The 22592-nt window shown below is 53.1% G+C and overlaps 2 protein-coding genes across 3 annotated transcripts in view; both read left to right on the forward strand.

Moving 5' to 3' along the window:
- LOC122394457 overlaps window positions 1–4688 on the forward strand; it is a 58768-nt gene extending 54080 nt beyond the window's left edge. Inside the window, exons 4-7 of the mRNA XM_043391345.1 lie at window positions 144–470; window positions 2954–3091; window positions 3415–3523; window positions 4676–4688. Of these exons, the coding sequence (XP_043247280.1) occupies window positions 144–470; window positions 2954–3091; window positions 3415–3523; window positions 4676–4688 (587 nt within the window). The remainder of the gene's footprint in view (window positions 1–143; window positions 471–2953; window positions 3092–3414; window positions 3524–4675) is intronic.
- A 2030-nt stretch (window positions 4689–6718) lies between these two features.
- Window positions 6719–22592, forward strand: part of LOC122394458 (teneurin-m-like) — a 64258-nt gene continuing 48384 nt past the window's right edge. For both annotated transcript variants that reach the window (XM_043391347.1, XM_043391348.1), the window contains exons 1-4: window positions 6719–6953; window positions 10581–10682; window positions 17437–17609; window positions 19062–19455. In XM_043391347.1, the coding sequence (XP_043247282.1) occupies window positions 6725–6953; window positions 10581–10682; window positions 17437–17609; window positions 19062–19455 (898 nt within the window). In that variant the 5' untranslated portion in view covers window positions 6719–6724. The remainder of the gene's footprint in view (window positions 6954–10580; window positions 10683–17436; window positions 17610–19061; window positions 19456–22592) is intronic.

The raw sequence follows: 22592 nt of genomic DNA on the forward strand, positions 1-22592 counted from the left end.
TATGTAAGCTTCTTCGCCGCTGTCTTTCACCACGACTTGATCAGAGGAATGTTTACTGTGTAGGTGTTAGTGGTGCCGCTTTGGCGACATACTCATTTACTAACGTCTTGGAATGTAACCCTCAAACTCCTTTGTCTGCACAGGTCCGGATGGCGCGGGTCCGCCGGCCTCCATCGTCCTCCAGCCGGCCAAGTCGGGTGACCTGACCTCCCGCGACCTGGCCGGCTACCCGGGCTCGTTCGGCGGCGGTCGGTCAGGCTCCACCTTCTCCAGTGAGCTGGCTGGTCGAGACCGCGCCGACCAACTCCACTATGCCTCCAAGCCGGTCTCGTCGGGCATCTACCAGTCGCTGGGCCGACGGGGGAGGCGCGGCCACAAACACGGCTCGCTCAGCTCGTCCGATAACAACTCGGACACGACCACGTACGCCGAGAGCGAGATGCGCTGCAAGATGGAGCAGCTGCAGAGCGGTGAGTTCCGCCGCACGGCTGCGCTGGAAGTGGGTCACCCGGCAAAGCGGCGAGGGATGTTGAAAGCTTTCCTGATAAAGCGTTGAAGAATAATGCGCAAGTCGCGTTTCAACAGTCGTTGAGCTTGGTGTTAATAGTTTTCGAATATCTTCTTTGGTTAATTTTTCATCTCTGAGAGCGATTAAAGCTAAAAGATTTTTATGCGATGGAAAACCGTCAAGGTAAACAGCTACTTATCCGTTACTTCTGACGGTAATTTGACGCGGTAAAATGGGACAGTTAAGATGACTGCAAAGGATGATATTTTATTAAGGTTTGAATGATTTTTCTGTTAGTATCAATGTCATGAATAATTTAATATTCACGATCCAGCAGATGATCGGTCATAAAATTAGATGAATACAGCGTTCGGGTATTAGATGTAAGGAATCTTGGCAGCAAGGAAAAGTCATTGGCAGCGCTGAAAGTGGGAGAATATGCTGTGAAAGACAGCGTTTCCTTCCCGGTCCGGTCTTATCAACCATTGTGCTGATAGCAATCTATGGGCTACGGCATGCTACGGGTAACGATATCGTCAAATTACGCCTTGCAATAGGATCTCATCCTCAGGGGCTCCATTTCGGTATCTGAAATTGGCTGTGCCGCTCCTACAAAGCTATCTGTTTGAATCTGGAAGTCCGGAAGGAGCCATTGTTGGCGGTGAGTTTAAACTGGTCCGTATTTTGGCTCATTTGTTTCTGGTGACTGGGAGGCTGTTATCGTCCGTCTTCCTGGCGGGCGGAGCGCCCACGGGGCGGCGAGGGCGGACTGCCGAACACTCTCTGCCTCTGGCCGGGGCTGCGTCTTGGTTACGGCGCTCCCCTCCTCCGACCATCCATCGAGCTCTCGGTGCTGATGGCTGCGGCCCGGCGGCGTGCCGAGAACATTTGTCTGTCGGTGGCCGGTCTCGACCGGCGCGCTGTCGCCGACACCCCCGGCGGACTGACCCTCTCCCCTTCAGCCACTCACTCGTCACCCGAGTCTGCCGCTGCCGAAATGTACTCGGCCGGAGCAGCATCCCAAATTGAGTTAGAGAAACCCCCGGGAAATAAATCGCTGTGAATTCGGTCTGACGCAGCCTTTTGTCCGCGCCCCGGGTGGCTATTATCGACCGCTGAAATTACTGTTTTGTCACACGGAAATTTTCGCTTCTTTGGCCCGCGGTCGGGAAAAGGGTAGCATTTTATTCTGTCGCAGAATAACGGGGTTAGAAGGGTGTGAAAAATGTACTCACACGTATGGAAAGTATGCGAGGGATAATAGGTTTTCGAAGACCATTTGAATATTAAGCAGGGCAAATGCAATCCCATTTCACATCTTTTATTGTAACAAAGTTTGATCGGTGACAAAAGGAGCTTAATGAATACCACCGGCAAAGTGATATTGAATGATAAATATATTTAATACGAAATATATGGTAAACCATACATGGTCTAAAATTATCAGCATTACGCTGGCAATCGTTGGCGTTAATGCCACTGCACTGGTAAAAGGACCTCTTTAATTCCCTCATAAGATGCGCACGCAACACCTCACATCTGGCATTGTGTTTAAAGTGAAACAACTTTTGATAAGCTCCGTATTTACACCGATTCTAAATTCATCAGAAGTTTCGCTTGACGGATCCCAGACTAAGGAGTTTGCTGTGCGTTGGCACCAAACCTACTTAAACATTGACACGGAACAGGACTTCCTCACAAGAGACGCTCCATTTATTTCTGAATTTTGCATGCAATCTCCTGATTGTCGAGCTGGTAGCATCAAAGCCACAGTATCAAATGGTTCGCGGCATAATAGCGAGCATGATTTATTAACAAAGTTGGGACGGCAGCAGCGGTCGTGGATGATGATGACACCCCGCTGCTCGTCTCGGCTATCTCCCAGCGGGGGGGGAGGGGAGAGCCGAGAGGTCGTCAGCCAGCGCGGAACCTCGCCCCTGTCGGCCGCGCCGCGCCGGCTGCCCGCAGACCCGGCGGCGCTGCAGAAATATGTGGTGTAACGGCGGACCGCAGTGATGCCAGCTCACTCGGAAAACAGCCGGCGGCAGCGTGCGTGCCCGTAAAAGTCGCCGCATTAATTGCAGGACGTCGTCGGCAGCGGAAATCGCCTGATTAGTTTGGTGGAAATGATGGCGAGCCTCGCCCGGCGAAGGGAGGCGGCGGCGGTACGGCGGGCGGGCCGAGTCGGCTAGGAACGACATTAGGCTAATAATAAAGCTGGCGAATGGCGAAGTTTGTCAAGATTTCGTCTCACGGCGTGCTGCGGATTTCAGTCAGCTACGAAATCCCTCGATCATTCAGTCCGACAACGTTCCGACGGCTTCGTTGCGAGGCAGTGAACACGTGACGAGACAGACCATAAATGATGTTGGATAACGAACGTCATGATGAATAAATGCTAAACGACGCACGCATGACCCGGTGTCTATGCTCTCCGTCTGCCAGGTCTGCACACTCCGCCGGAGCCGGCGCCGCCCGAGGTCCCGTCTCGCGGCCCCTCCTCTCACCAGGCGGTGCGCTCTCTACAGCGACTGCAGGCGGGCTACCCTTCCGACGGCGACGTCAACCTGCCCAGTCCGTCAGGTCAGCAGGGATTGGGTTTAAAAGCCTTGTATGTATATGTCCGAGGCTGAATGAAGCAGCTGCAGATCAAAAAGATCTGGCTCATGTGGGTCTAGGCGCTTGTCCCCATGATCCGTCTTTCTGCAGCAGGTCATGTTTGGCCCAAAGGACAATATGTATATTTCCTAATCCGATAAGAGTAACAAACATGATAAGGATGAACGCAAGCTGGACTATGCGGTAAAATAATACACATGTCCGTTTCTACGTCTTCCGACGCTCATATTTACCGCTTCTTTGTTGAACATGCACCACCTGACGTGTGTTTTGTATTTTCCTTTCAGAGTACCGGCTTCCCGGCAGTCCGAGGTCCCACATGGGCCCCTCTCCTCTGCGGGGGTACAATCCGAGCGAACCGGACACCTACGCCAGCCTAAACGGGGCGCAGACCAGGTCAGTCCGCCCATACACACCTACACGTATGTCTGCATCGGTTCCAACTGTCCCGAGTGGTGTTATAAACGACGCCGACGATACTTATATTGGGTAGCTATACGTGGAACTAAATATACTGTTTCGCTATTCCGTTCGAACTTCCTATCGGCAATGGCGCATAAATTCTCGACGCTGAAATGCGGAACTGGTGCTGAAAGTGATGAGCTGCCAAATATTGACTCATCACTCCGGCTGGCAATTGAAAACCCCGCTTCGAATATCAGCTGGCCGGTTATTTTCCAAAAAGAATGAGTCCAATTATGAATGGTTGGGCGTGTTGGCGCGGCAGTTGGCACCCCGTTACGGAGTGTTTGCGCCGGTCGGCGGCGGTGTATGAGGGTCGCCGAGGGCCCCGCACGGCCCGCCGCCGTGTAAAGCGGCCTGATTTCCCACGGGGGTCGTCACTTACTGTTTGTATGAATTATTGGCTCCGAGGGAGGAGACTCTGTCGGTATCAACCCGGCGCTATCGCGCACGATAGCCCCCTGAAGGTGCACAGGCTCCCTCGGCTGCAGCACTCATCGTATGGCCGGTAGGTATACTTTTTATTGAGCGAGCTGGACGGAATTGACGAAGTCGTTTGGAGGAATGCTAGGGTCTTGATTGGTGTAATTTGAGGAGGCCGCAGAAACGGTATATCATTCATGAGCTATTTGTGCCGGTTAAGTGGGCGGTAACTGTCTGGAATATTGCAATAGCACTCCACTTCCTGAAATGAAAGACTTCAACCAAGAGGTCTCACATCAAAGTCGAATAGCGCCCCACTGGGAATACGCCATTGAGGTAGCAGCGCACCGAAACTCCATTTCAATGGCGCCGCTAGTAAAGAAACCCTTTGTCATTTGCGGTAATACGAGTAGAACGCACGTCGTGCTGCCAGTTGTAACATACTAGAGTGATATCACTTGACTTTTTGGGCTGTACGCTTATCTTGACATGGTTCTTCCTTTGACCACTTTCTGTATAAAATTCATTAATTTTGTGCACAGTGACCTAATCACAGCTTAACCATCTCTCATTTACAAGCATTCTACCAGCAATGTGTCCCAGAGCAATTCATATCAAATTTATCATTTTTTTCAGCCTTTATGTCTCTTGGCTCGCCTCCAGTCTCCACGGCTGAATACTGGCCAAAGCTCAGGCAGCCAGTTTGAATATTTGCCCTCTCCGCCCATGGGCCCTGTGCTGGTGATTGCCCCATCATCAGCAGGGCAGTTCATTAGTGCCCTCCAGCCGCTCTGGGCGCCGCCGGCGGCACTGGACGGCCCGAACTTGGGCCGCCAGCCGCGCCTGAAATTAGTCACCGGCCAGCACTGGCACCATCAATCACAATTCCGGGCCGCACTTCATTGCGCTGTGAGATGGCCCGACTTAGGACGGCCTGGGAGGACCGGGGGGGGTGACGGAGGGGGGGAGTGTCATCAGGCACTGTGTCGGCGCCGTCAGCTGTCCTCCGCCATTCGCTGATGGAGGACAGAAACGGCAACTTCTCCTGCGGGCTCAATTTTCATCGCTGGAGGAGCTTTTAAAAGTGCGTTGCTGTCACGCGATTCCGTTAGGGGTTCCGCTGTAGGGGATTCCATTGCAGAGACTGCGAAATATAAAAATAACTAGAGCTTGTGACCTGGCATGCGCGGCATATCGGTTTTATAGGGCGTTGTTACAACTTACAATGCTCCCCATGAAGGGCACTGGCCGTTTTTCACCTACTATTGAGTCTTGGCGAGAAAAACTTGCGCCAATCGCCATTATCACATTCCCCTCTTATTTGTTATCGGTATTTGATATCCGCTTTAAGACCATTTTCTCTTTTCTTCTCGTCTTTTCATCTTGTTTCTCATTTCACCTTCCTTTCTTTCCCATTCAGAATCCTGCAATTCGTTTTTCATCTCGCGCTTGGCTGCAGCGTCTGGCGTCTGCCGAGTGCCGAGTGCCGAGTGCCGAGTGCCGAGTGCCGAGTGCCGAGTGCGCTCACCAGCCGGCGCGGCGGCGCGGGGACAAGTGGCCGAAATGAGCCGCGCTTGGCCCATCGCCAGCGCGCCAAACTCGATCACCGCAGCCATTCATGTCAATTAGCGCGCGCTGCTCGCGCTTTTTCGGAAACGCAAACAGAGTTGTATACGGCGCCGAGTACCGGTGATTACGGGCGTTCGCTGCGGCGCCGCTCTCTCAGCACGGCCTGGCTGCGGCCGTCGGCGCGGTAAACGGTAGCAGCTGCGGCTCCGGCTTCATTCGCAGTATGATGGACGCGGCTGCTGCTGCTGCTGCCCGGCCTTCTGCAGGACGCTGAACCGACCTAATCTCACGCCGTGCGACCTGCAACAATTTCTTATCGTAACGTATCGGCCGTCGTAAACATGTTATCCGGTTATTGTGGATTGAAAAATGATCCTGTTTATTTTTACACTCGGGACCAAATGTGTTCGCAGTCAACTGCTTCTTTCATCAAAGTGCAGCAGCGAGGAGATTCCGCATTCATCCGCAGTATTTTCACTAGCTTGTGAACAATCCTAATGTCAACAATGCCAAAATGATCATTGCATAATTTATGCGAAGCTGCAAAATGCAACTAGTCATATCAACTAATCACCGGTTGCGCCTGACTTCAGGCAGCGCCACAGCCAATCTGGCTCACATTTGATCGCCGTTTCTCGGGCAAGGAGGCAGAACATCATCTTGTGATGAGTGAGTGGCGCGGCGAGCCACTTCAGTGACTTGTCATCCGGCTGTCAAACCCACCGGCGTCACCGGGAGACGTTTTGAAGCCGCACGTCAACTGGCTGTCAGCGGCCGTCACGTCATTCAGCTCAGCCGGGTTCCGGCGTTACGCTGTGTGCAAACAACATCTATGCTCTTCCCTGTGACGCAGCTGCTGGATGTTCAGTGGATTTACTGAATAGGTGCGTCTTTTCTTTGGAAAAGGCGGCAACAAAATTTATCTGCGAAGGACACTGACAATGTTTTCCGCAGTTATTGCTTTCTTTTCAAGGCGGGTCTTGTTACTTTCAACTGCTGGAGGGCCAAAATTCAGCATCACTCTTCGCAGCTTTGATCTAGCGTCACTGAGCTGTGACCTTTAGGACTTCACCACTGGCCCATCTGACTCCAAAACCACCCCCCACCTAACCCAATTTTCTGATTCTTTCCCTCAGACTCGTGATGGACGGCGGTCAGAAGGGCGGCTCCTCCGAGCCAGTGATGCCGCTGGTGATGCCCGTCTACCCGGCGCAGCGCACCAACCTGTGTCACCACGTGGCGCCGCCGGCCTACTCACCCGAGAGGAACCAGCTGAAGGACGAGTGCCGCTACCGGTGCAGCTGGCGGCTGGCCACCGCCTGCCTGGCCGTGCTCTCGGTCCTGCTGCTCGCGCTCATGGCATACTTTGCAGGTGAGGAGGGCTGTTGAAAGTTATACTCGTACTTCGGATTGGCAGAGACAAAAACTACTGTTTCTTACTGACGTAGAGTAGTGCATGGCAGAGACTTACATATTGGCGCGTTGAATCAAGTGGTTTGGCTGCTACAAAAGAAGATCTTATGTAAACCCTTCCCTGAGGTTACGGTGATGGACTCGTTGAAAGGATCTATTCAAGGCAGCGTTCATGTGAGATCAAACATGAAAGCGCGACATAGTCGATTTCTAGTAGGCAGTGGTTTTATTTTATTACCTCTAAACTTCTAAAATATCCACTGAACCAAATAGTTACCTTCATTTTAAGAAATTGATATGTGTGGATGTTTGACAGTATTGATTTCAAACATTATTTGCCATTGTATCCCATTGATAGGCTAGGCTGAAAAATGAAATACCCCACCACCTAACGTAATCGCAAAGTGGACTGCATGTGCATATACAGCCCACTTTTTGCTGTCACTCGCTAGTGTACTTACGTAGCTGCTAATATTTGCCGCCAAATCGAGCACGTGCCGTCGTAACGACATTGGTGGCGAGCGTGTCCATAAGTAAGGTCTCATCGTCGAAGAGTCATTACCGGTACCTAATGCATCTGGCCGGGTGTTGTTCGGCCGATGTTCGACACTTCAGTGTTGCGTGCGTCGGGCGTCAACATCATCGGGCGTCACAATCAACAGAATTGTGTTGCGCTGCTGGAGAGCTATTACATACACTTTTTGTGTTATTTGATGTTATTGCGCTATAGGTACATGGTCACAAAGAAGTTATGGTCGTAATAATAAACAGTTGTTTTGTGATAATTACATAGGAAACACTGCACGAAAGCAAACTGGGTATGTTTAAAAGTAAATAATGGCTTATGTAGTTACGTGCGCATTATGCACGCTATGATTTATTACACATTAGATGAAACTGTAGTGCAACAAATTGGCCACATCAACATCATGTCATGACAAACTACGACTAATAACCTTTGCACATGATTATGGTCAGCATGCGCGCTGCAGCACTGACGTTTCCTCGGCAATTGCCATTGAGTTTCTTCTACTGCATGTAAAGCATCTTACTTAATTGTAAGCTACCTAATGTTGAAAGTTACGGTAATCGATTCTTTTGACTTCTGTTTGCCAGCACTCAGAAGCGTGGAACATTGCATTTTATTCCGATTTGGTGGGCAGCGTCCATTTGTCAATGCTGATTTTTATCGATTCCCAAAACAGAGCGTCAACCATATGGAGGCTCAATTTAGACGATAAATTACTCTGTAATTCATTTTAGAACTACTTAAGCCATTCTAACTGCATAGCTAGTCTAACTAGTGAGTTCCTGATGTCCGCATTTAGGCGCAAATCATGTTCTCAATCCGAGTGCATACACACAGACCACTCTATCCTGTCTCAGCCTCGTAATGTTCAATCCGGACGTCTCAATTCAGACTCAGTCAGCTGGAGCACTGGGGTGGTATGGGGGGGGGGGGGGGGAACACCGACTAACGAGACCCTCCGCTCCCTCGGGTTCACTTCAACCTTATCAATCTCGAACGGGGGAGGGCCGGGAGAGCCGGGCCGAGTGGTGTTCATAAACTGTGCGTACACACTCGGTTTACGACTCGCCCGCTCCCGGTGAGCCGGTAATGAGGCCCGCGTCAGACGCACTCGGCCGAGTCGCGACACGACGCCGTCACAGACACTTCTCGGACGAAAGCAATTTATGTTCTAGGAGGTGCTTCAAACGAAACTCGCCCGCCCTGAGAAAACGCGACAGCGTCATTCTCGAACTTAGCTAATTATTGCTGCTGTAATCTCGGCTGAACAGTGGGCCCCTATTACCGTTTAATTTGGTAGCGGGCTGGCGACAGGACGCCAGTGAACAGCGGGAGGGGTGGAGGACTCTTCAGGCTCCACTGCGCGCATCTTCAAACACGGCCGGCGTGAGCTATTGAACAGACTGCCGGCCTGTAAACAACTCACTCGGCTGGCGGCCGACCCTCCGCCGGCGAGCTATATCAGTATTAATAGGAGGGCACTGCGCCGGACGAGCTGAATTAGTGCTCCACTGCGTGGAGTGACGGGGTAATCAATGTGGCACGCGCACAAACCGTGACGTAGATGCGGGGGAGGCTTTTTTGTGCATAAGCATTGCAAAAACGATCGCCATCAGTTTGAATGGAGAACATGTTAATTGTCCAATGCTTGGAACGTTCAGCTGGAACCTTTCCTATTTTTCTTACGAGCAAGCTGTTTATGAGTGAGGTTGACGAAATTTCTTGTTTTTAGCCGTAAACGCATACGGTCACCTATGCGTATGCGGCTCCGCGTGTGTTTTTGTATTCAGAAAACTCGCCATTTCGTCGACTGCAGCAGAACCACTTCCGACGCGCGATCATAACGACGGACATTTGCAGCCGTCTTATTTGATTACAGAACGTGCTGTCTGCGCCCAGCTCGCTTCATTTACAGGCAAACGAGGCGTCCTGCTCCAATTGTATTAGGGCCGCGTCGACGCGTTTTTCGAGAATCTCTGAAGCACGAAAACAGTTAAACGCTGCTGCATTCGTGTGAACTGTGGTCTGCGGATCCTGGAACTCAGCGAGTCTGCGTCCCCTGAGACAGTTCAGCTCTATGCTGCTGGGCGGGTCAGTGGAGATCTTGGCCTTTGGGTCAGTTTAGATCTGGAAGTACTGGGAACGGCTTACGCCAGATGTCACCGAGGCTGCTCCTATAGCGGATGTTACTAGGACTATTCGGGCTTCGTGTCAGCTTATATCCAAAATCACGGAGTCTGCTTTGTGCCGATGTCATCGGGCTCGAATTCGCCCATGCAGTTAGACCCAGACAATGTCTATCTGCCCCCATGGCCGGGCCAAAGACCGGGCCGATGAAACTGTGCTGCTTGTGACAGCTGGCACTGACTTCACCGACACTTCTTTGATCACGATCGGACATCTAGCGCTGCAGTGATCGTTGTAGGCCTCTACACTGCGCGCTGATCGCGTCAGACCTCTGACGCTGGACTGGCCGTAGCCGGGCCGCTGCGGTCTGCGGTGACCGCGCCCGTCGGTCCGCGGTAATCGGTGCCCGAGTGTTTGTGTTCGATCTAGCTGACCCCGCTGGACAAACAGTTCCCGAGAGCAGATCGGTGTCCTCCGGAGAGGAGCTGCTCGACCCAGTCTCATGGACGACCGGCGGCTCTCTGTTGGCGCCCCGGAGAGGTTCTGAGTGGTCGCCTTGGCAACCGGTCGAGTTTGCGGCCAGTGTCGTGTTCGAGATGTTGACCGAGCACACAGAGATGCTGAGTTAGCAGAGCGAAGGCCAATTCCTTGCTCCAGGGTCAGGGAATCGTAGTCGGATATCGTTGGAAAGCTGCTCGTGTGTCTGTGTGGCACGGCGCCAGTTTACTTCTGTAGAAAATCTACCGCATAACAATAACAAATCCGTGGAAGAACCTCTGTTGATCCTTTTAAAATCACACGACAGATCATTTCAGTCTTTCCGGGTTCCTCACTCCGTTAACGAGGTACACGTGAATATTTGGCCATGCTATTACACCACAAGTCGCCCTCGAGCTGGTATCTAATGAACTGACCGGTTGTCCGTTTCAGCGACGGGTGGCGGCGGCGGCGGCGCGGAGCGGTACGTGGAGCACGCGGTAGTGATGGCGCCGCCCGACAGTACCCGGCACGTGGAGCTTACCACTGCATCAGGTGAGGTCACAGCACAGGTCACAGCTGGGTCAGGTCAGAAGGACAGGTCATAGGTCACAGCTACAGCAGGTGAGGTCACTGGTCACGGTTAGGCCAGGTCAGTAGGACAGGCCGCAGGTCGCCGCTGCATCAGGTGAGGTCACAGGTCACCCTGGTCGCTGGGTCAGGCCAGAAGGACAGGTCAGAGGTGTTAGCTATATTAGGTGAGGCCACAGATCACAGCTCCATCATGTGGGTGTGTAAACAGGTCACGGCTGCATAGATTCAGTACAGACACAGGCCGCCGCTGCTTTAGGTCATTGCAAAGGTCGCTACTGCGTCATGTCAGACTTGAAGCTACCCTCTGGCTATCTCAGCGTCATAGGATATGAGCTAATTTGGTCCACGCGAACGACAGAGCAGTAAAAGTAGTTTCGTTTAGGCTTTCTTTGTTGAGTTTGTTGAGAAACACTTCACCAGCATCAATAGCGTAGTGTGCGATGGCGCCTCTCCACACACCTCTATGTTGTATAACAGCGAGTCTTTTGTACACATCCGTCTTTTTTTTCTGTCGTGCGGGCGGCTGCGGGACCTGCCAACAGCGTCCGCGCGGGTCCCACCCGAACACTGCTTCTCTGACAGCCGGGCTGTGGGTGTGCCGGCGAATCGCAGTTTTCCTGACATCAGCACAAAGCCCCAGTCAGACGGGACAGCCGTGTCTCTGCTGATAGCATTGTGGCGTCCTCCCCCGCCGCCCGGAGCCCGTCAACGCATGGCCGACACACATCCGCGACCGGAGAATGACGAGCTGTCCGCCCGAGATGTTTATTATGATAGTGTCAACAGCGTGTGCATAGCATGAGAGGCTGCCGACAAACTGTAAAAAAATGAAGGCTGGGCTTCATTATTAACGTTATATTATGCCGCTCATTTCCAAATATTGGCGTCTCGGGAGCAGCGAATAGCTGTTCGTCTTCGGGGAAGACGTGAAATGAGCTAACTGCCAGAAATACCCCCGACACGATTACCTGAACTGCGCATTTGGGTGACAGCATGAAGCGTTTAGCGTCGGCCGGTTGAGCTACGGCGTGCGAAACTGCTCCATCAGGGCCGTACGCGTTCAGGGCGGGCTGGGCGGAGACAGGTGATGGTAAACTGCTCCATCAAGGCCGTGGCCGCGGGTCCAAGGCGGGCTGAGCGGAGACAGGTGATGGTAAACTGCTCCGTCAGGGCCGTCCCTGCGTTCAGGACGGGCGGAGCGGGGACAGGTGATAGTACCGGACGGGGGACTGACTGACGAGGGGTCCCGGAAGGCGGCGGTGGGCAGCGGGCGGCTAGTAGTGGGAGATGGTCGGTGAACGTTCAGGACGGTGGGCGGTGAGGCTGGATAATGACTCTCTGACTTCGGAGTTAACTTTATGATAACGGGCAGTTACCGGTTGTGGACGGTGACCTGACACCGAGCGGTGACCGGGTGTTGACGAAGGCCGGGTCAGAAGGTTACAGCCCGACCTTCTGACACCGGACGATGACCGGGTGTCAGCCGTCACCTGACATCAGTCGGATGTCGGTAACGACGCCCCGGAGAGCGACGCGTCCGCGGCAGGAGGAGGCCCGCGGGAGCCATCTGGTGACTGAGCGGTCCCGCGGGCGGCGCCGGCGTCACCGACGTCATGTGTTCTCGGACGGACGTGACCCGCCGCGGTGACCTCGCTGTACTCTCTCAGTTACCCCGGCACAGCGACCCCGCACGCTCGCTGAGTCTGTGGCGGGTAGAGCAAATTTTCTGGAACGATGTGACGGGTGCGTTTATTTATGTTAGCTAGTTATGATGTTGTGTGAAATGATATGGCTCGTTAATTAAAACAACGAACAGATGCTTTTCACTCCTTATGGAAGGTGGGTTGTTTTCTGTGAAGGAAACATAATAATTTTATTTCAAATTATCGCACAGCGATAATTTAACAAAATTACTTCCTTGCAACCACCGGATCTCGGATACGTTTTCCGCAAGTCTCCGTAGCAAACAGGAAGATTATCTCCCCTCCTCAGCCTGTGAGACTGCAGAGAGGCCCATCCAGCCAGGCAGCTAAGCAGGTCACGCGCTGTTTGCCCCTGTTTCTGCTCGCTCAGGGACCTCTGCGGCGCCGCGGCTCACCGGATCGAGCCGTGTCAGATCCGGACCTATTTCCGCCACGCGCCGTGTAATTTCCGCCCACAGACGCCGTCGGCGTTATTCCCCGGACCATATGGACTGAGCGGTAGGGCGGGGAGGTGGGGGCGGTGGGGGCGCCGCGGTGGTGGGGTCGTGGCGTTGCAGAGGTGGGAGGGGATGCTATGAGAGTCAGGGCCGATATCCATGCATGGCCTCGTCTATCACTGAAGTGCTGAACGTTGTGATGGCGAAAAGATGCAGTATGGAAGATGTATGGCGGTCTTCGAGTGGAAGTAAACATACCTAAGTAATGCATGACGCTCTGATTACTTATTGCACGGTTATGATCAAGGGTCCGAAACGGGGTCACAGCAGTCTGCAATATCTGCGTGACAGTCCCGCTGAGTCAGCGCGGTGCGAACAAAGTTGATCGGCGTCCCAGCGGTGCCAAAGTGATTCATGGAGCGACTGGAAGACAGCGCAGTGACAGTGCCAGAGGAGCGAGACCAAAGGCGTGACTAATGCTTGTGCAGGATGGTTCAACGCCTCCTGGCACTGGTCCCACTGTTGTAAGTTAACATGGCCGAGCAGCGGGTACTGGCTGGTAATTACGCTATCAATCTTTGTTCCTTGGTTCACCTTGACTGCTGACGGTATCATCTCGAGCTATAATCATTGAGCGCTATAAGAATAAAACTTTCTACCCTGCTCACTTTATTTTCTTAGGATCTGTGCCAGAATTAAGCAATGTTATGGTTTTCCTGGTGCATTGGGATGCAGCCGGTCAGCGAATTTTCCCGGCCCGACTGACCTCAGCCTTTCAGAGAAAAGCGGCGTCATTCTGGTCAGCCTTGGCCCAGCTGCGCCACGGAGAGCGGTCAGCCCACCAAGTTAACAGTTCACCGTCAAAGCCGGGCTCCATCGCCGACCTGCAAATGCATCGGGCAAGATGTGACGTGGAATTGGAGGACATACCATGTATAGCAATTCATCCCACGTCGGAGCTGCATTTCGGAGCGGACTCGATCCTCCGAGCGGCATAAAGATAAGGCGGCCATCCGACTCGAGGCGGGTCCAAATGACCGGCTTAGGAGAGGTCTCCTCCCGCCGGCGAGTGGCGGCGCCTTTCAGCAATGCGCATAATCCGGCGGCTGCGGCGCGGTCGGCCGCGGCCGGTCCGACGCCACCGGCACCGTCTCAATGGCCGCAGTCCGGGCGCGTTTAGCCCGGCGCCGCTCGGCTGGCTGGCTATTCTGGTGATGCCGGTGGCAGAGCTGAGAGCCGAGCTCTGACGAGCCGGCTGAAAACATGGCGGCCGACGGCCCAGCCCGGCAGCGCGCATTGTCTCCCGTCGCCGACACGCGACCCGGCCATAAATTAGCAGCCGCGTCCCCGGCGGCCGACTGTCGACACCGGCTGCCGCGCCGCGCCACTGCCGCCGCCGCTCGACAGGAGCGCCACGATCGTCTCCCAGAGAGCTGTTAATTGTCCCCTTTGTCTTCGGCTGAGAGCTGCGATTGGACCGAGCTCGAGATGGCTGCGTGCGTCCGTTTGTGTGTCTGTCTGCTTTCCTTCGTGCGGGGGTTTCGATAAGATGGGAGGCTCATCTGGCTTTAGACATCTCTCTTCTTTCTAAATGGAAAGAAATAGTTGTGATACGATGGATGTTCGGTTTAGAAATTAGCGTTCCAATTTGACAGTCGGCCATTTAAAAGTCAAGTCGGATAGGTATTTCAGGTAGCCTGCAACACGGTGCTCTATGGATTTAATGACCTTGTGTATCGGTACTTCAATTGAAATGGCCATTCGTGCCGATCATTGAGAGTCAGCAATCACTTTCCTGCTAAATGAATGCTGTAGAAAAGCTGCACATTGTAGAACATTTGCGTAACGTTTGTTTTGATAATGAAACAATTGCATTGAATAATAGTTGCTCTCAACGACATCTAAGAATAGAAATCCCTGTTGGGATAAATTGTCGGCGCTGGAAATAGGCCAGCCAGTCTGCATCCTGATAGCCGGCTCTCCGTTTAAGTGTGTGACATGAGTTGACATGAGCTGTTTGGGCGGGTCGTTCAGCGCCCTCGACAGCCGGCGGCGGCGCCCCTCAGCCAACTGAGCGGCGCCCTCTGAGCTCCTGTTCAGGCCGCTGGCGCAGCTCGTCGAGAGCTGTTGAACCACGATGGCCGCGCGCCGAGTGGGCCCTCGGGCCGGCGCGCCGCCGGACTCTGGGTCAATGCCGGCCGTCACCGGCAGACTGTCGACAATATGGATCCGCCGCTGCGTGTGCCGGCGCACGCAAACGCCGCTGCCGCGCCAGAAATGACCCCGGCTGGCCAGCCGCTCTGCGCGCAGACGGCTGAGTCGCCTCCACTATAACGCAGCCTGACTGCAGTATAGACCAACGCGGAAGTGCCGAGAACGGCATCGCTGCTGATGGCACCATCCCTCCTCCGCGCAATTACAGCGCTCTGGCTGGGACATGAATGCCGGCTGATTATGGCTCAGCGGAGCGCCGCGGGCAGCGGCCGAGAGGCGCTCAAGAACCCTCTGCCGTCTGTCGCACCGTCGTCGTCGCCGTCGGGCGGCTCCAGGCATCGATCGACGACTAATAGACGGATGTTGCTGCCGGGACAGATGCGTGGACATCCGCGCTTCATTAGACGGTGCACCCGGGAGACTAAAAGAGCGCTCCAGCGGTGAGGCTAGACGCCTGGTGTACCGACGTGGAAGGCAAAGATGAGAATGGATGGTGTGTGATTTGGAGCCACTGCATTATTTTGCATATCGTTGATTTTGATTCGGGTGATGAATCCCATAATATGTAGTTGACTTCAGAGCAGGCTAGATGAGTCTTAGCGTTTAGTTGGGACCTCTCCGCCTCTCTCCTCACTACAAAATGATTTTCATTTATTATTCCAGCTTGAGATATAAATTATAGACAAAAACGATTTGAATGTAGATGAAATAAAAAGACGCCTTTTGTATCCTCGGTGTTCTTATATTGTTAGTGTTATATCGTAGCATATTAGGAATACGAAAAAATGTATTTCAGGCCTGACTGTAAATTCATCAACACTGGGCGATAACTACAGTCGGGGGATGCAGAATTGCAGGGCCGGCGCGGCGATGACGGACGCCAGGGCAATATGTTTGCTCCGCTGCCATCCGGGGCCGGTCGTTTGGTGTATCGCCGGCCGACTGAGCTGTAAAGCCGCTCAGTTCATCCGGCCGGAGGCGCGCCGTCATTTGAGCCGAGCTCTGCAGCGGCGGCCTATTTGGGCCGCTCGGAGCCCGCTGCTGCCGGGCCGCGTGTGTACTGCATGCAGAGCGGGGTGTGATTTATCGGACCAGTTGGCGCCGCCCGGCTCTGTGAGTTTTCAGACGGCGCAAGACGAATATCGCCGAGACTGCAGCGCCGGCAAACAGCTTCAGTCTGTTTGTCCCCACTGGAGATGCGACTTCGCGCGAAAGTGAGGAAAAATGATGCACGCCTGCTTATCGCTGGTGCATTTCATAAATGTTGGGCAAAACATGTGCTGCTACATGATAACTTTGCGTATTCCTTTAGGAACTATATAATGAATGAACACAACGGGGTTAAATACCGATCGTTATTTCGAAAACAAAAACCGAAATGGCTTTCCATATCTCTCTCTCTCTCTCTCTCTCTCTCTCTCTCTCTCTCTCTCTCTCTCTCTCTCTCTCTCTCTCTCTCTCTCTCTCTCTCTCTCTCTCTCTCTCTCTCTCTGTCTCTGTCTCTGTCTCTGTCTCTGTCTCTGTCTCTGTCTCTGTCTCTGTCTCTGTCTCTGTCTCTGTCTCTGTCTCTGTCTCTGTCTCTGTCTCTGTCTCTGTCTCTGTCTCTGTCTCTGTCTCTGTCTCTCTCTCTGTCTCTCTCTCTCTCTTCTCTCTCTCTCTTCTCTCTCTCTCTCTTCTCTCTCTCTCTCTCTCTCTCTCTCTCTCTCTCTCTCTCTCTCTCTCTCTCATCTCATACCTACTCTCACCTTCACTTTCAAGAAAGGTATTGGCAGTTCTGGCCGTTTACCTGTTCATTTTTCCATGTTTATGTCATTCTCAGGCTTCCACACGGCTGTAAACGCGGCATTGGCTGCTCGGCCCTAGTGTTGCGGCGCAGCATAACTGCAGGCGCCGCGATCCCAGCGCTATCTAGGGACCAGTGGAATAACTACGCGGAACATTGTGTTCTTGGGCGCTCCGGCTTACGAACGGAGTACGAAAAGCAAGTTAACGATATTCTATGCGTAATTATGGACTGACATACCATCGTGATTGTTACACTGCATATTGGACGATAAATATTTGCTTGGTTGGTGGTTTGCTCTACTGGTATTCCATTTAGCTGTCGTTACCCAGGGGATACGGAGATAATTTGGAACCCAGAACGACTTGACTGACTGGTAAACCAAGGTGCTGAAACGTAAACTGATGGGACTCTGGGTAAACCACTGTGTCCCATGGCGCATCAGGCAGCACTCCTGTTTGTTTTCTCTACTGCTCCGACGGCTCCCTTCTCCCTGCTGACGGCATTAACCGCCGATATACACCATGTTCTGACGATGTGACCTGCATCTTACCCCGCCCGTTCCCTCCATTCCACAGTGGACGTGTCGGATACCGCAGCGGACACGCCGTCACGAGCATCCTCACCGGTCTCTCCGCGGACCCCTCCACCCGTTCCGGCACCCTCTCGGCTGACCCCAGGCGCCGCTGTCGTCCACCAACTGGCCCCGCACGAACTGTGGACCGTGGAACACGACGTCAACCGACCGCAGGTCAGTGCGTGGATGTGGTGGAATGTGGATGGGTCATAGAGCTCTCAAACAGGTGCGGATGCATACAGAGGACTGGGGCTTACGGAGGGCTAAGTGTCTTATGCCTTGAAATTGAGCCTGAAGGCTAGCGCAAGCATCAGGGTGATATGGCTTTGCGGTCCTAAAGCTGGCATTACGAAGCCCACAAAAGGCATAAAGCTGCCCTCGAAAGACATCATGACGATCTCAAAGTGCACATTGCTGTCCTGTTGACGTCATAGGTAGTCAATATGCCGCGCCCGCGTGGCGGGATAAAATGAAATCTTAGTGACGATGGTTTCCAACAAGACAAAATTTGACATCACGAATGGTATTCACTTAGTAGCCACTGACACGTTCAGACTCGAGACATATCCGGTTTTGATTTACTAAAAGCATTGTGTAATAGATACGGTACCGGGCACGGAAAATTCATATGAATGATAAGATAAAACACATTCAATCAATTAAAGTGACGTTTACAGAAAATTCGGCACTCATACAACTCTTCGTAGTGGCCTGAATTTTTACAGACGAATATTCTGTAAACATGCGGCCACTATTCTCAGAAAAGGCCTGTAGGCTTTTAGTAAGCTTGTTCTCGGACACGGTGCTAGTTTTGTGGGTTTGTGGGTGGACGGCGACACTTTGTTCCGTAACGGACGGCACACCAGACGAGCGTGGCTCTCTAACACGCAAACACACTCCCGACCGGCCGCCGCGCCGGAACTGCCGTGTCGGGGCGTCGTGATTCAGCGGGACAGAGCTGGGCCAACAGAGCCATACAGTGACCTCTCGCGACCTTCCTCGCTGGAGAATCTGTAACCGCCGCGCAGGGGCCGTCTACTGCCACCTCACCTCCCCCTCCCCCGCTCCCACCTGCTACCCCCCCCCCCCCTACCTGCCGCGTGACCGGCGTCCATCCATCGATGGCCTCTAAATGGAGCGGTCCGCCCGTTCGGCCCCCGCCTAGGAGCGGACCGCCCGGCCGATATGTCGCCGTCTGCGGCGTGCTGCGGTCGCGGGACCCGAGCAGGTCGCTGGCCACAAACTAACGGACCGGTCACGGCAGCGGCAAAAAGGCGACCCGTTACCGACCGGCTATCGGCGGAGGCTGATCGATGGGTGGGCTGCACGGGGACCGACGGTAAACGGGGGGACGAACGGTAAACGGTGACGGGTGGTAAAAGGTGACGGGCGGCAAATGGGTATCTGGGACCGTAGCAGGTTACTTGGACGGTAGTGCAGGTTACTGGGACGATGGCAGGTTACTAGGGAGTTGAAACGGCTACCAGCTCCATAAACTTTAACCATTTATCATGCAACTGACAGTAATTGGTTACGAGAGGGTGGCCGGGAGGTGGTTACCGCTTGCAATCTCGAAATACCTTCGCAAACTAATCATTTCATCGTCTTTCCCATCTCCCTCTGCAGGTGATGAACCTGACCGTCACGGCGCCTCTGTCGGCTAGTCTGGCCGTGTACGGTCGCCGTAACGCCGCGCCACGCGTCACACAGCACGAGTTCGGCGCGTTCGTGCGCGCCGGAGCGCTGGAGCGCAGTGCGCGCGTGCTGTCGCGCCGCACCGGGCGCTCACCGTTCGGCGACGAGCTGCTGGAGAACGTGACCCTAATCGAACACCTGGAGCCGGGCCGCTGGTTCGTGGCCGTGCTGAACGACGGCGAGGCGACGGTTCCGGTGCAGCTGGCGGTTCAGACGGGTGAACCAGACACTCTGCGGTGCCCGTCCAACTGCTCGGGCCGCGGCAGCTGCCGCCGTGGCGAGTGTACGTGCAGACCTGGCTACACCGGACCCGACTGCGCCACAAGTGAGTGAGGGAGCTGGGGTCGAGGGGGAGGGGAAGGTGGGTACGGGTTTAGATGTTTATTTTATCACATGACCAGATGAATATTTTTGTTTTTTCATTAGGTGGGCTGAACAAGGAGGACTGATTTACTGTCGACAGAGCGCCTTGAAGCTAATCGGCGCGGTAGCATTTGATAATGCGGGTCTGGCAAACGGAGCTGAATTTATCACCGTACGTTGACAAGGTCACGTGTTTCTGTGACACGAAGCGCATGACTTCCCTGAAACTTACAGATTCATGTGGAGGAACTTACGAGAGCCGTTGAAGTGGCGCGTATTTCACGGTGATAGTGGGGCTTAATGCTGAGGCTTTAGAGGACAACATGATACTGCGCTTAGAACTGACGATGATGAAGACAGATATGTCTGCACAACTAATCGTTTATACGATCTACAACGTTTTAAATCAACTGTGTTGGCGAAGAAAAATGAGTAAGAACGACAACAATCCACGGATTTTTTCTTCGCCACGCCACCACCTCATAAACCAGCCATCTAGTTATCTCGGTGTTGGTCATGTCTTGTAATTCCATCATCATGAGTTATTGCGGTGGGAGCTTTTCTTTGGCGGGCGCCGGCGGCGGACCACCATCCCACTGTCTTGTTCGCCGCGGATCGGGGCCAAAGCAAACAGCACGCACCGGCGCCGGCGACAGCGCCGGGTTCCGCGGGCAAGCCGCACTCCTGCCACCCAGCCCTTCCCACCCCACACAGCCGGGCCGCTGCGGCACGACACGGCACGGAGGTATGCCGCCGCATCCTTCGCGTGACATTCTTTATAGGCACTAATCTGGCTGTTTCTGCGCTGTAATGCATGGAGCTCATTAGTGTAAAAGCTGGGGACTCGGCGGCGATACCGGCCAACATGCGGCGAGTGTCGAAAAACAGGCTTTGTGTTTTAGCTCTTGGCTGCGTCGTGGCGCCGAGCCGAGGGGTGGGATCACGCGGTGATGGGGTCGATATGTTTAGGAGGGGAGTGACGCGGCGGTTTCTTTTATGACGAGGGAACACGCTGTTTCTTTCCCAACAATGAGGAAGCTGCTGTGGATTGTGAGTACCTAAGCTTCGGAATGGAGCGCCACACACGTAAAAGCAGGACTTCTAAACGACAGCGTAGCATGTTCCATTGCAACGTCTTTCTTTGGCGTGGAAATAAAACATTTAAATACAATTGTAACTATAAGCTCGAACTTTAAATATAAAATATTTCTCATGCAAATGACATCAGCCTGTCTCTTTGAACGAAGTTAGACTGTTCGTGATGTGACAGTAATTGCACGAGAGCACAAGTTTGCCGTGCAGTGTCACTGCCCGCGGATCTCCCAGGAGCACGGCCGTCTACTATACACTGAAAACTTTTTTACCATTTCCTGAAGGGTAAACCCGCCATAGCATGGTAGCTTGACACACAGACGTTTTTTACCACCTTCCAGATGGTAAATTTTACTCTTTCATGAAGAGTAAACTCGCCAGGGAGGGGTAACATGACACACAGACGTTTTTTACCATCTTCTGAATGGTAAACTCTTTTGATTTACTCTTGTCTAGAGTGTAACATTTTTTGGGTTACACTCTTTGAAAGGGTAAATCTTAAACGGAACCCTTTTCTAGGGAGTAACGCATCATCTACTCTGTGCTTTACCCTCCTACAGAGAGTGTATTCTTCTGGCCTACCCTTTGTCACATGGTAATGTTTACTCTTTCCTTTAGTGTAAACCCCCCAGAGGATGGTAACAGACTCACAGACGCTTGCTTCAGAAGCTTCACGAAGCTTCTGTTAACCGGAGCTCACCAACTAAAAAAACATGCTTCAAGAGCAACAATGTATATTTGGCTTCCGTACAAACAATACGAGGGGCACACCAGCAATGAACATTGTGAGACTCTCCACTTATGCATACGAATTTATACGAAGCGTTCAACAATGCACAAGCGGTAAATAAACACCACGATACAACTTGAATGCACTTTGAATGTGAATACAAGACATTCAGCGCCCTCATATTGGATAAGGCACAGCGCACAATATTTGAAGAGAGCGACGGCGTTCCTGGGTGGTCGCCCGTATGCGTGAGATAATGAGACTGGATCACTACAGTGCAAGGCTTTTTCAAAGTCACCAACAAAATGCATAAACTTGTAGCATCACAACAAAATTAATGTACGTACTCACAACCTAGGCCACGTGGCCGTGCACGGGGTCCTGTTAACCAGGTCAAATTAACACCACTCAGCGGCATGCAATGCTCTAGCACATCGGTACTTACGATAAAATGTCCACAGAGGCTCTATAGGCGATGAACAACACGCAAGCACAATCACCAACGGCCACGCCGCGCGGCACCGACACTGCTCACATCCGCTCTCGGAGACCAACGGCCGAAAACTGACAGATGCGCGCGGCCTTCAAACCGCAAACGGCCGATCTCGTTTCTGATTGGCTGAGTGATTCCATTTCAAATATCATCTTCACGAGGGTAAACAAGATCCACGCATGAAACGACTATCTGTACACGAGTCACGATACCCAAAAGGAAAGAGTTTTCGTGATGTTCTGGATCGCGAGAGTAATATTGATATTTACATGGTAATAATACTCTTCGCTGGCGAATAAGTTCATATCAACCACGTACCGTTACTATGCACATAATGGTAGCAAAGAGTTACCCTTTCAATATACTCTTATCTTGCTGGTTTGATGAAAATGAATCCTCCAGGAGGTAGTAAAAAAGTTTTGAGTGATCGAGCGGACCTGTACCTCGTGCCGAGAAAGTTCCAACCAATTCAGCTCGACCCTTGAATGAGTCGGGAGTCGCAGCTGACCTGCAGACGTGACGGCCATTCCATGCCGATGGCCACCTGGTCGCTCTGCCGATCGCTCGCTTAGCACTCGACCGCAGCCGAAACGCGACCGTTTTGGCTCCCGACTTCAACTTGTGCCTCGGACGCTGATGGGGGTCCGTTTCGTTCGCGCTTGAAGAGCGGCTGAGGAGCGTTAGGCCGAGTGCCCGCGGACGCTGCGGCCGCTCCATCTGCCCCCGTCCGCGGTGGCTGCATACTGAACAGTGACCCCTCCCCCGGAGGGTGGGGTGCGGGGTA

Source organism: Amphibalanus amphitrite, unplaced genomic scaffold (assembly GCF_019059575.1).
Source record: "Amphibalanus amphitrite isolate SeventyFive unplaced genomic scaffold, NRLGWU_Aamphi_draft 000592F_arrow, whole genome shotgun sequence".
Lineage (NCBI taxonomy): Eukaryota > Metazoa > Arthropoda > Thecostraca > Balanomorpha > Balanidae > Amphibalanus > Amphibalanus amphitrite.